A 13541-nucleotide genomic window follows, 5' to 3' on the forward strand; every position below is an offset into this window, starting at 1 on the left:
TAAAAATTAATCTTTTGAATATTCAATATATGCACATGGTACAAAATTCAAAAGGCCTAAGGGGCATATAGTGAAAAATAAGTCTCTTTCACCTTCCTAGTACCACCCCAAGCAATCCAGCCACCTAGTGCCCTTCCCTGAGGCAACCACTGTTATCTGATTCTAGCCTTCCCTTCTAGAGATGGTCTGTGCATGGATAAACACCTGTGTGTGTGAACAAGTAATATACTGCACATTTTTCAATGTATCCTGATAAAGTTTCTCATTGCTTATAGAGTTGAACATTTTTCTCCTTCAGATGATTGTATCAGATATTATATGGTTGTACTTTGGTTTATTGATCAGTTATTATAAGAGGAAACCAAGACCTATATTTGGGAGGAAGCAGGAGGTAGAGTTGACTTGAAATGGGAAAGTCACGCAAGGGGGCAGGAGGGACGTGGAGAAGATTCTTCACCTGATCGTGCTGGCTCTGGGATGCGTTCGTGAGCTTTCAGAAGGAGGGCCATGGCTCCCAAGCTCTAACACTTTATCAGAAACTCTCCGTTCTTGCTTTTTAAGACTGTGCTGGAAGATGCAATATTTGCTTCCAAAGATCTCCAGGCTCCATGGTATGTCAGCTCACATTGTAGATATTTTAACATTCGTTTTCACACATCAAAGCTTTTGCTCATAGTGCTGCTCTCCAGTGTTTACACAACTCTGTTTTGTCCTGCCAAACAGACTGTGGTCTCCTTGGAGGCTGGAGCTGTGTCTTATATTCTATGTGTGTCACATTGCCGTAGTGAGTGGTGGATAAATACCATTGGCTAATTGCATTTCCAGATGGGATGAGAACTCTGATGTTGCTTCTCTTTCACAAGGCCACACACTTGGAAAAAAAAATCAAAAGCTACTGGGTTGTTTTAACAAGTAATTAGTTTCTGCTGTAATCCAGAACATTCTCCAATATCCAGAAAAAAACTGCATTTGTTAAGTGTCGATATATATTTTAGCTATCTGAAAGGCAAAAATATATCAAAGGGTAGCAGAATACCTCCCTGACACATCCCTACCTCATAGCTGTTCTCTGGTTTCAGGAATTTTTCATCATTGTCGGGAGGGTCTGCAGGGAACTTGTCCAGAGTTCTAGCAGCAGCCCCAGGAGCAGCCTGTGGTGTCCCCTGCAGAGTGGAGTTTCCGTGAGAAAGGCAGCACTTGTGATGTTTTCAGAGAAATTAAAGGGCTGTCTGGCTGTAGGCGAGCGTATTCACTTTAAATCTGTACTGTGTTTCAGAAGGAAATGGCTTTACTCATCAATTGCCTATTTGCAGTTGCCATTCGTTTCCAAGTAAGAGAAGATGACCAAAAATGTTTATTTTTTAGCTTATTCAAGTATTTATATTTTCTCCAGCTTCTTTTCTGAAGTCTTTTGGCTCTTTCTTTTTTTTTCTGATAAACAACTGCTGTTCAAATTTCCTTTGCTGCAGTGGATTATAAGTGTTAGCTGTAGAACAGATCTGTTTCTTCAAAGGATTGCTGGCAGGTGAGATTCCGTATAGATCGGTCCATGCCAGAGTACAGAAAATGGGACTTTAATAATGGGCAGTTTCTTCTCTGACCCCCAGAAACTACAGTTTCAAAATTTATGTCTTAAAGATTCCAGAGGGAGAAGAGAACTGCCTTGTGAGTGCCTCACATATTTTGACAGTCTCTCAAAAAGGGAGCCAGCAAAGGGCAGGCTTTCACACTTTCAAACTTATTCCTCTAGGCTGCTGTTCTGGCCAAAGTGTTGTCCCTCTCAGACCTCTTACTGAGCCCCTTCGCCACCTCTCCTCATGCCCCTCACTCTACCCAGCTCCACGCACAAGCTCACTTCCCTCCCTCTTGCCCTTCTCCCCACCTGCCACGCTTTGATGAACTGTGATCATGCTCGTCTTGTTCCCTGTCCTCAGCACTACAGTTAGGGCCCCTGACCCCATGTTCTCTGCTTCCCTAGGGGTCCTGGTCCCTGGTTAGCTGTGCCTCTGCTTATAATAACTGAGACAATAAAGGAGAAAGTAAGTGTGGGGAAGCATAATAAGTTTGGCTTTGAATCTGTTAAATTCGAGGCTGTAAGAAGATTATTAGGTAGACATGTCTAGTAGGTAATTAGGTATATGGGAGAGATTGAAGATACAGAGAGTGAGAAAGACCAGTTGATAGTATGAGATCCCAATGGGCTAGAACGCAGCTTACTAGAAAGAAGGGTTTATCTTTAGGAGAGGAGAATAGATCTTTCCTTGGGACTGGGTGCAAAGGATGGGTGTTCTGAAAGATTTTCCTCGTGCTGAAAAGAAAGGCAGAAAGGATGTTGCTGTGTACTCACCGAAGGGGACAAGAACGTTGTTGAGTGAGGAAGTGGGCAGAGCAGCAGATGGTGAAGCTGTGAGGTCCTATGAGGTTTGGAATGAGAAAATTAGGGAGAGAGGGTTGGTGAGGAAAGATAGCTAGCTACGCAGGATTAAGGGCCTATCCTGAGCCTAGGGGTCAAAATCGTGTGAGAGCACCTTTCTCTCCTGGGATGTGATCTCTGGCAGTGCTGGGCAGCAGGAGTAGAGTGAGTGGGGGGAGTGTCAGGAGCTGGGGATGCTCTTTAAGGGGGAGGGAAGTGAACCAGTTGAGGGTGTTGATATGACTGTGTCGATAACATTGTCTTCTTTGGTGCACAGACTGTGGGAAAGTGAAACCAGGTCACTGGCTGGGCTACAGAGGAGGGAAATAGCTTTACTGGCTATTGCATCTCAGCTGTGAGCACAGCTCTTGCTTATAAATGCGCTTCATAGATGTTGGCTGAATTAGAGTGGTGGAGACAAAGAACTGGTTTTGTAGGAATCAGAGGTAGTGATGTATTCTTTGATAGAGTAAGAATTTTGCATTGGTTTTGGCTATGGAGCAAGTTCTTTAGTATGCAGGGATATTGAATATTGAAGCCACCAGGTAGATGGCAGGAGACAAATTGAGCCAAGGGCCAAGACTTCTGCAAAGACCTGTGTCTGTCGTTTTTGTAGATGGCATGAGAAGAGGTATTATGAGTAGAATTGTGAGCTCCAGAATGGAGGTGATTTTGCATGAGGAAGGGATGTCTAGAAAGGACCTAATGATCCTAAATGAATGCTGACTGTACTCCTTAGTCCTTGAGGGTCAAGTGTTACAGGAACTGAATGATAAGCGAGGGAGGACATGACTTCTGAGGAAAGCCAGGCTGGGGAACAAGGTGGGAAAGACATTTGTGAAGAGGCGAAGAGTGTGGGAGGATGTTTAGAATAGTGGGGTTCGCAGGTTGGGGGACAAAACAGAAGGACTACAGCAGTGTTCTTGGCAGAGCACAGGAACACTGCTGCAGTCAGGATCTCTAGGGTTGGGAGTAGGCTGGTGCTTATGGGAAGTGCAGCAGGGCAATAGGGTAGCTACTTGAATGAATGCTGATGCCACTGGAATCTGCATTCATCAGGGGGGACCTGTGCCAGACTGACAGATGTGCTGCATTAATTATCGTATTTGATCTTCAAAACGGGTTCTGTTATCTTCATTTTACAACTGGAACTTGCAAAAATTAATAATTTACCTAAGGATCACACAATCTAATGGTTCCAAATCCAGTTTTTGCTGACTGCCAATTTCTTTTGTGCACTTGTTCTCCATGTATGGTCCTGTTCAGAGAGAGCATGGATATAGGGATACAGGCAATGAATTATCTTACTGTTAATCAGTGAGAATTGCTGAAAAGTCTGCTAGTTCTTGGCCCAAGATTGCTGGACTGTAGCCCTCTAGCACCCCCTGGTGGCAGTGACAGTATTGTGGTTTGCTAAGGTGAGAGTGAACACTTCCTAGCCAGGGTACCACTAAGTCACTGATGTGCAGCAGCAAGAACATTTCCTTTGTTGTGAACGTTGCATTTACCAAATACAGCCATTAACAATTGCTTGTATACCTATCATAACTGCAGAGCTGTAGTTTAACATTTGCATATACCTGCAGCGTTCAGGGACTTTCAGGTAGAGTGTGGAAGGAGAAACCCAGAGAGGGAGTTAAATTCATTGGATTAAGCCCTTCTTATCCATGGCTAAACACCCCCTTCCCAGCCATACCCAAGGCCAGTCCTTTCTCTTAGTTTGGGATGGTATTCTTTCCCAGTTTCTTTTCATCTTTAAGATGTCCCATTTCATTGACTTTTTTTATTAACATATAAACACATTTGAATATCTCCCATTGATAAAAGAAGAAAGAAAAGCTTTGGAATCTGCTACTCCCCCTCTCCCACTATTGCCTGGTTCCTTTCTTCCTAGTTAAGCTTGTTAAAGAAGACTTACGAATTGCCAGTTAAAAGTACAGCTTAGGGAATGTAGGCATTAGCATTGTAATAACTATGTATGATGTCAAATGGGCACTAGACTTATTGGGGTGATCACTTTGTAAGTTATATAAATGTCTAATCACTGTGTTGTTTACCTGAAACTAACATAATATTGTATGTCAACTATAATTGAAAGATTTTTTTTAAAACTTAAAAGAATAGCTTCTCAAATCTTTCCTGCCACTCTTTTCCCAACCCACTGCCCCTTGGCTTCCACCTGTCCTAGCCCTCCACCAAAGCCACCCTTGTGACCACTGAATGGGAGCAGGTACTAGTCTTATCAAGACCCCATGGGCAGTACAAACAATAATGTGAAATATTAGGCCGTATTGAAGGTCTTGAAGGTGGCAGCCATTCTGAATTTTAGTTGTTGCTTTGCAGTTTGAGCTGTTTCTTCCATGAACATCTTTCTAAGCAGCAAGACTGTATATTTATTGATGCTGGTTGGTTCTTTTAAGTTACACTAAAAATACCAGTGGGCCTGGTATTGATAGATAATAGTGGTGTTCCAGGGATATCTCCTTTTTTTAAAATATATCTTTATTGATTTTAGAGAGAGGGAGGGAGAGGGAGAGGGAGAGGGAGAGATAGAAACATCAATGATGAGAGAGTCATTGATCGGCTGCCTCCTGCACGGCCCCTGCTGGGGATCAAGCCTGCAACCTGCACATGTGCCCTGACTGGGACTTGAACCTCAATCTCCTGGATCATAGGTTGATGCTCAGCTGCTGAGCAACGCCGGGCAAGTGACATCTTTTTAGTCACCTCTTTTCCCTTCCGGATTCTGAATCACTTGAGAAACAGATCCAGAGGTAGATGAACTTTCTTAGTGCTGAAAGTTGGGCTAGAGAATGTGGCTTAGATATTATGTGAGAAATTCGTGCCTTGGGATCTGTTTGTGGGAGTGGGTCTGTCAGCCATGTGGAGCCCATCAGAGCTTAGCTTTTTTCAGCCAGAGAAGGCATTGGTGGCTAGTCTTGGTCTGTGAATTACACCTTTCAGTGGCTTTCCAGGCTTCTTTGTCAGTGACTGTGTAGGTCTCAGTAGGATTTCTGAAATCTAGATTTTACAGGAGAGCAGTGGTACTTTTCTGGACATGAGGTAGAGGGTGGCTTACAGGGTTGAATTTTTATCCAATTGAAAATTCCTAGGACTGTCTCTGGCTATTTGGATTTTTTAATACTAGATTATTTGTACATATGAAAGGCTCATGTATTCATTAGTTAATGAGCTAATCAGTGAAGTCAGGTTATTACTGTACTTTCTGATATCACAGATCCAGTTTGTTTATTTCACCATTTACAGGTTGAATATAAGCTGGGATTCCAAGTAGACAACTTTGTGGCAATGGACATGCCCCAGGTCAACATTTCTGCTCAGGGGGAAGTTCCACGCACTTTATCAGGTAAGTCTCAAAGAGTTAACCTACTGTTTTCAACTGTGTCCCCCGTGTCTCAAAAAGAACAGCTTATATGCTATACTGGTGTGTAGTACATCTTGCTTGATAGGTATAAGATATATAAGTACTTTGAAAAGTAATTTTTGTAACTGTTGATTATTCGTACTGTGTTTTAAACCATCCCCTCTTTTCCATCGCCTCTAGAACTGTCTGTTTTAGCTCTTCCTTACCTCTTTTTCTACATTGCTGGCACTGGCCTTTGTATGGGTCCCTGTGCCTGGTCTTGTTCCTGTTGGAGTAATTCCCATCCTATGCCCCCTACCTCCATCAACTGAGTACATCCCACACTCTCCAGCCAGTGTGCTGGTGTTGGCCGTCTGCCCCTACCTGCCTGTCTGGCCCTGATGCCGTAGTTGCCCCAGAGTTCCAGCAGCTCCACACCATGTGCAGTTCTGACATCCCTGCCCTTTCACGTGCTGGTCTCTGTATTTGGAACCATCTCTTCCTCTTTTCTGCTTGTGAACTCCTGTTCATACTGAATATTCTCCATGTCTCAAAATCTACTGTTAACTCTTTCTTCTGGTCTTCCTTTCCCATAGAATCTTTATTTAACTATTTTTGAACAGATCACATTATCTTGTAATTCTTTGTCTTCGCCTCTCCCTGCTAGCCTGTGACTACCCAGAGGGCAGGAGCTGTCTTTTCAACTCTCTAGCCTTGGCGCCTAGCATAGCACCTGGCCCGGGATAGGCACTCAGGGCTCATCTGAGTAAATGGTTTAAGTGTCATACTTACACCAGTTTAACTATTTTTGTACCAGTCTTTTGAGAAAGGCTCCTGAAGATATGAGATTTTTAAGGAAATGGAAATTTTTGAAACTTGGATAAGCCACAGCGGTGTGGTGAACGTCTTTCTGGCAGTCTTACTCACTGTTATGAGTGACATACCTTTATCTAAGCTTTGAGAAAGCATAGGACGGCTGGTTAATGTTTGTAGGTCAGTAAAGGTATTCAGAAATGCCCGTGTCTCTCATGTGCTCACACAGATGGTAGAATGATATAGTCTAAATTTGTAGAAAAAAACCTCAAACTGAAAGATTGAAAAAAATTGATGTGCACCAAAGTTTGTTATCCGATTGATACAACAATTGATTAAAGCCACTTTCTCTTTAGAAAAGTATTTCTTCATTCAGAGTTGAGAATTTATCAGATTTTTTTACAGCTTTATATTTATCTCTTCATTAAGAGCAATACATACTGCATTTGGTGGTGAATTGTCTTTCCTTTTTATCAAGTAATTTTTGTTATTTTTTATGTGACTGGTGAGGTAGCAGGGTTTGCCTTACAATTCTGTAGCTTTACTGTATTATAGTGAGAGAACTTATGAGACAAAGTGGTATTGAAAATCATGAGCAAAAGTTGAAAATAATTATCTCTTCATTTATTTCTTGGTTCTTTAACACTAACTTTTACATCTATAATGAAATATTTAATGTCTAAATAGTATTTTATGTAAATGTATTATTGCAACAAAAATAAAATAATTTAAAAATATTTAATGGGTGTTAATGTTGAATTTGAGAAAATTAAAATAATGCTACTTTTTTTTTTTTTTAAACAGTGTTCCGGGTTGAGCTTTCCTGTACTGGCAAAATAGATTCTGAGGTTATGATTCTAATGCAGCTCAATTTGACAGTAAACTCTTCAAAAAACTTCACAGTCTTAAATTTTAAACGGAGGAAAATGTGCTACAAAAGTAAGGAATTTATTTACCAATGTATGTGTTTTATATAGATTTTAAGAAGCTCAAAAATCAATTTTTGAGTGGACTTCAGAGACTGTCTGGTTTGACTGGTCATTATGTCATTAATATGAGGAGACTGGGCCTAGAGAGGCTGCCTAACCCTGCACACCCGTCAGCGAGGAGTGTAAACCACTGGGCTCCTGATCCCTAGGGGAGGCGGGTAGCGACTGGCCGTGGCACTTCACCTTTTAATGCTTAAGGAATGAATCTGTAATACTTTCAACAATAAAGATAAATTTAAAAAAGAAAAAGAATGGTGACCAAATGGGATTTAGCCTGTGAAGCCCACCACTTCGCTAAGGTTGGTGATCAGTGGGTATTCAAAATGACCCCAGGCCTTCTCCTTTTACTTTAAGGTATATGTGAAAATTAACATCAGAGTTAACAGTTGGTGTAATTTTCTATTCTGTTTTAGACTTAAGTTTAATATAGTACCACCCTTTTTCTTTGGTGGTCATACTAATGCCCACCCCAGTCATGACTCTTCATTTAGTATGTGATCCTGCTATGTTTATTTATCTGGTTTTCCATCCCCCGACATTTAAAAAACTGTCTACAACAGAAAACATATCTGTACTATTTCAAATGTTAATGGGTGTTACCGGCAAGAAAAGCTTCCCATATCATATGAGGGTGGAAATTACTGGGTCAGACAAGTTTGTTTCTCTGGAACTCCTTATTGTCTTTACACTCTGCTAATGTGCTCTGTGAGCGTCCACACAGGATATAGTGTGTGGCTTTCCTTAAACTGCTTAACCACAGAAAAGCCCTTTTTCATTGATCATCTATAAGAAACAGCCTTTGGTTAATGATGATTATAGTGATAATTATCAGAATAATAATTCATCATTTATTATCTTGCAACAAATACCTTGTTACTTAGTTCAGGCAATGTTGTGATATAACATAAAACTATGTTAGAGAAAATTTAGAAAATGTAATTACAATGTTTAAGGATTTTCATAGAAAATAATTTCTAAAGCATCTTCTATCTCCTTTTCTAATTCAGAACTTGAAGAAGTAAAAACTTCAGCCTTGGACAAAAACACTAGCAGAACTATTTGTAAGTATTTCTGTATTATCCTTTTCTGTCATTAGGGATGAAAAATAGTTGATTGCAAATAAATATGGTTACATGAAGCTTGGAGGCCTTGTGGTTCCCAATTTGTCAAAAGATGAATGATGCCATGCTGTTTAATTTGCTGATGTTTTGTAGATTTGTATATAGTCAGATGAAACTATTAGAATATTAAACATTTTCTAAAGTAAAATTCATACATATTTCATAACAAGTGATCTAAAAAAAACTTTTATAAGCAAGAATTCACATCACATTATTTCAAATGGTCATAATTTAAGCGTGAACATGGAATATGTGTAAGATCTTCTTCTATTGAGCAGAAGGTTAGAGAATCTGATTTGTGATCTGGACCTAACCCTCAGCTTATTTCTTCCAGGTGAAAATGTAAGCTTAAAAACAGATATCACATTTAAACCTACAGAGCAGAAACACAAAGTAGATTTTTATTTTTATGGTATTGGTTGTGTTTAGATAGTCACTCAGACTTCTCCGACATGGACATGTCCTTGAGATTGATTCTTCCTCAGGTAGTTTTAAAAGGAGTATCTTAAAAGGTTACTGGATTCTCCTTGTGCAGTCAGGTCTAGAGGCCCTGGAAGCCATTCGGTCTCTTGGCATTAATTTGTTCTGATTTATTGTTGGTTGACTCAGACTTTAAGTTTTAGAAAGCAGTCTCATTTACAAGTTTTGAAAGCTGTAATTTTTACCTTTTGTCCTAATTTATCCCCAGAGTTCCATCAACTCAACATCTCCACATAGGTGCACACTAGGTATTTTCGGAAAGAACAAAACTCTGGGCTCTCTTCCCCTAACCCGCTTCCTTCCTGTCTTTGTAAAGCTGCAGCCTTCACCTAGTTCTTTAAGCCAAAGCTTTGATTCCTCGTTTTCTTTCTACTTCAGTATAATCCATTCGCAAGGTCTGTGGACTCTGCTTCCCAGTCCCTTAACTTCGCTCTTCACTCAGAAACTCTCGCTCAGGCCACTGCTGTCTTCCTGGGACCTCTGCTCTGCAGGCGTCCACAGCATTCTCTACACAGCATGCAGTCGCTCATCTCCTTTTTTCCTTCAAGAATGCTAATGTGTCATTCCTTTGCTTGAGACCTTGCAGTGATTTCCTATCTCATTTAGGATAAAACCCAAATTCCTCAGGTTTTGTCCGGTAGAATTATGATGTAAGTACTCATCAAAACTTACTTAAATCTCCAATTACACCAGCTCTGCTTCTCTGTCTTCCACTCTACTCACTGATCTTTTTCTGTACCTCTGTCTCTGTCTCTCTTTCTTAGTTTGTGTCTGTGTGTCTGTCTGCTGAGTTATTTTCTCTGTTGCTGAGGCTTTCTTATTTTCTCTTTCTTATTTGAATAATATAAAGCTGAATATTACTTTATTTCATGAATAGTCTTTTTTTCTGCTTTTATCTTTAAACACAGATAAGCAAAATAATTTGTTACTCTTAAAAGGGAAAAGGTTAAACGCTTGTTGGTTTTTTGAATGTATGGGTTGCTGTGTCGAATATTCCTTCTGTGAGTTGGTGCTGATTGGCACCAAAGATTCCTGATCTCCCTACTTCAGCATCAATGCTGAGGAAGTATGAGGATCTACCGTCCAATGTGGTAACTACTAACCACATGCGGTTATTTAACTTTAATTATAATGAAATAAAAGTAAATCTTCAGTTCCTCTGTTGTACCAGCTACATTTCAAGTGCTTAGTAGCCACAGGTGGCCAGTGGCTGCTCTATTGCCAGCACACTATAGAACATTTCCATCACCGCAGAGCATCTGTGGACCGCACTACCATAGTTGGTTTATTATATGGGTCCGCTTGTGACTCATATTCATTAACCAAAATTCTATTTAAAAAACTACCACAAAACATTTAAAAAATTATGTGAACTTACATCAACACATTACTGGTAACTGATCTTATCAAAGAATGGACACATAAAATGAAAATCTTTTTTACAAAGAACATATTTATTGTGTATATTGGGTCACAAAGCAATTGATATGTTTAAGAAGCCTAATGTGCTTTTCATTTTTATTTCAGATGATCCTGTACATGCAGCTCCCACCACTTCTACGCGTGTGTTTTACATCAGCGTAGGGGTTTGCTGTGCAGTAATATTTCTCGTAGCAATAATATTAGCTGTTTTGCACCTTCATAGTATGAAAAGGATTGAACTGGATGACAGGTATCGTACATATTTTGGGAAAGGAAGAAAATAAAAGTAGTTATCTGCATTTGCCTGGGAGCCCACATACACCCGCACATGCTGGTGCACAGTGGTGCAGGGGAAGGAGGGAGGGTGATCCAGCCCTAGCCCAAGGAAGAATTACTGTCTTTGTGATTGCCATCATTGTGTTTCTCTATTTTTATTTTTTAAAATTCGCGAAGTCAGAAATAACAGTTTATTAGTTGGTGGAGAAGTCGAGATCACAATTTTCCCCTGTCCCCTTTGATACGACCATATTTCAGACTCCTAGTACCTTTTACAAATAGCTGTTTCTCCCTCCTCTTTTGCTCTTTCACCATTTTCCATCTGTCCACTCACCTGCTCATCCATCCAGTTAACATTTATTGAGAACCTGCCATGATTTAAACCGTCGGTTCTCAGCCTGGGCACATGTTAGAATCATGGGTAAGCTTTTAAAACATATCAGTACTTGGGTCCCACCTTCCAGAGATTCTGATGTAATTGGCCTGGGGTGGTGTTTGGGCATCATTATTTTTCTTAAAGCTTCCTGGATGATTCTAATGTGTAGCCTTTGAGATATACTGGGTTAGACATACTGAGTGCTGGGAATTATAAAATTAATGATATACCTCATGGCTTCAAGTATTTAATCTTTGACATTAACCCATAATTATGAAAGTTTGTGAAGTTGATGATTACAGTATGTGTGGGATACAAAGGGTGCTGGCCCCAGCCTGGGTGAGTCAGAGATGACAAGGAGGACATTACAGCCAGGATAGCCTGAGAGGTCAAGATGGAATGATAGACAGGTTTATTTTCCCAGCACACGATTCTTGGTTCCCTCCTCGATGATTCCCAGTTGTTGGCTGAAGACATTCCCAGTTGCATGGCTTGCAAAGTCAAAGCCCTGCATTACGTGGAGATCTATCTCCCATGTTCTTCGAACCTTTCTCCCTTTGTTGGGGCCACGTGGGGCCTCTTATGCCAGGTGCTGGCTTCAGTGCTGGGGGGGAAGGAGTGAACAGACAGGCACTTTTCCAGCCCTCGTGGACTCGGTATCTGCCTGGGCAAGACAGACATTGAAGAAGAAATCCCTGCTGGACTATGGGCTTCACAAGGGTAGGGTCCTTTGTATATTATGTTCACTGCCGGATCCCCAGCACCCAGCACAGTATCTGGCATTAGTAGATACTTAATAAATACTCGTTGAATGCATAAATAAAGTTATACAGAAAATAGAGAAACACAAATTATAACAAGTGCTATGAAGGAAAATGATGAAATTGCCCTAACTTCTAACTTCAACTCTAAAGCAGAGTTAGTATCTCCATAACTAATCTTACTTGCTTATGAAAATTAAATTAAATAATTTATTTAGACTGGTTTTAAACTATAAAGTGCTAGAAAATGTACATTTTAATTTCATTTTCTACCTTGTGACGTAGCTATGTAGATAGTGGTTTTAAGAGTTGTCAGGGGTGGATCCCCAACTGCTACCTGCTTCTCTGGGGTTTCAAAGGTTTGTTCTGACCACTTAATAGTGCTTTGCTCATTGTAGGGACACAATAAATATTTGCTGTACAAACAAAAAATTGGCATGGACATACTCAACATCTGCGCATGCCCAGTCCTTTCAAGAATTCTGAGTTGGTACAAGAGTGCCACCTAGTGGAGCGAAACACAGTAGTAAATAATTTGGGGTCTGGGCTTTCTACCATCAGTGTATGTTGGTTGCAGGGGATATTTAAGCAGTGTTTTCACATATATTATACAACTTGAGCCTCACAAAAATCCTGGGAGGTAGGTTTTTCTTAATCCCATTTTATGGGACATTAATTGAAGTTCTTTATTCCGCCCTCTTTGGGGATGGTAATGCTGCTTTTACTTCCTCGTTATTGAATTTTGGACTTTTAACAACTTTGATTTCCATTGTCATCTTTGAGTAGCGCTCAGAACTCCAAAAATGGGTGCCTTGTGCTTTCTTGTCATTCAAAAGATTGGAGATGCATAATACTAGTAATAACAAAAATAATTAGTAATAATAACTTGTAACTGTTTTGTTACTCCCTCATCTGTAGGCCATTTGATTTTGAACCATCATTAAAGGAGACCTGTCTTTCTCTTCCTTTTCTTAAAAACAATCTAATTGAATGGTATGGGCTCTTTTTGTAAGAGGTGGTTCGTAGTTCCGTAACGCATTGTATGAGGCTTAGGACTGCTGCTACTGTCCGTAGTGTCTGAGGACCGGTACCTGCATTTCTGAATGACTTTGGTAGGTGAACCTGTTTGATGATTGTGGAGGTAGAAAGGAAAGAAAAAAACGTAGCTTTACATTATGAAGTAAAGATGTTTAGTGTGGAACATTTGTGATGGAGATGCACATTATTGTGATCTCCGTCAGGACTTTAAGCTAGTTATAATGTCTACGTGCATTTCATGTGTATGGGGAAAGGAAATTTCTCATTGAAGCTGACTTGCCAAATGCATCTCTTGTTTGCAGCATCAGTGCCAGCAGCAGTTCGCAAGGGCTATCTCAGCCATCTACCCAGACGACTCAGTATCTGAGAGCCGACACACCCAACAACGCAACTCCTATTACCAGTAAGAGTTAATTTAATTCTAAAGATGATTTACTAAAGTCGTCTGTTGTCTGTCCGTCAGTGGTCCTGCGTGGTTAGTTACTTAT

The 13541-nt window shown here is 40.4% G+C and overlaps 1 protein-coding gene across 2 annotated transcripts in view; it reads left to right on the forward strand.

Annotated features, from left to right (window-relative positions):
- Positions 1-13541, forward strand: part of RYK (receptor like tyrosine kinase) — a 69346-nt gene that overhangs the window by 23742 nt on the left and 32063 nt on the right. For both annotated transcript variants that reach the window (XM_081159184.1, XM_081159183.1), the window contains exons 3-7: positions 5681-5780; positions 7395-7529; positions 8587-8640; positions 10708-10852; positions 13356-13456. In XM_081159184.1, coding sequence (XP_081015310.1) covers positions 5681-5780; positions 7395-7529; positions 8587-8640; positions 10708-10852; positions 13356-13456 — 535 coding nt within the window. The remainder of the gene's footprint in view (positions 1-5680; positions 5781-7394; positions 7530-8586; positions 8641-10707; positions 10853-13355; positions 13457-13541) is intronic.

The sequence above is a fragment of the Miniopterus schreibersii genome (assembly GCF_964146895.1).
Source record: "Miniopterus schreibersii genome assembly, chromosome: 15".
Lineage (NCBI taxonomy): Eukaryota > Metazoa > Chordata > Mammalia > Chiroptera > Miniopteridae > Miniopterus > Miniopterus schreibersii.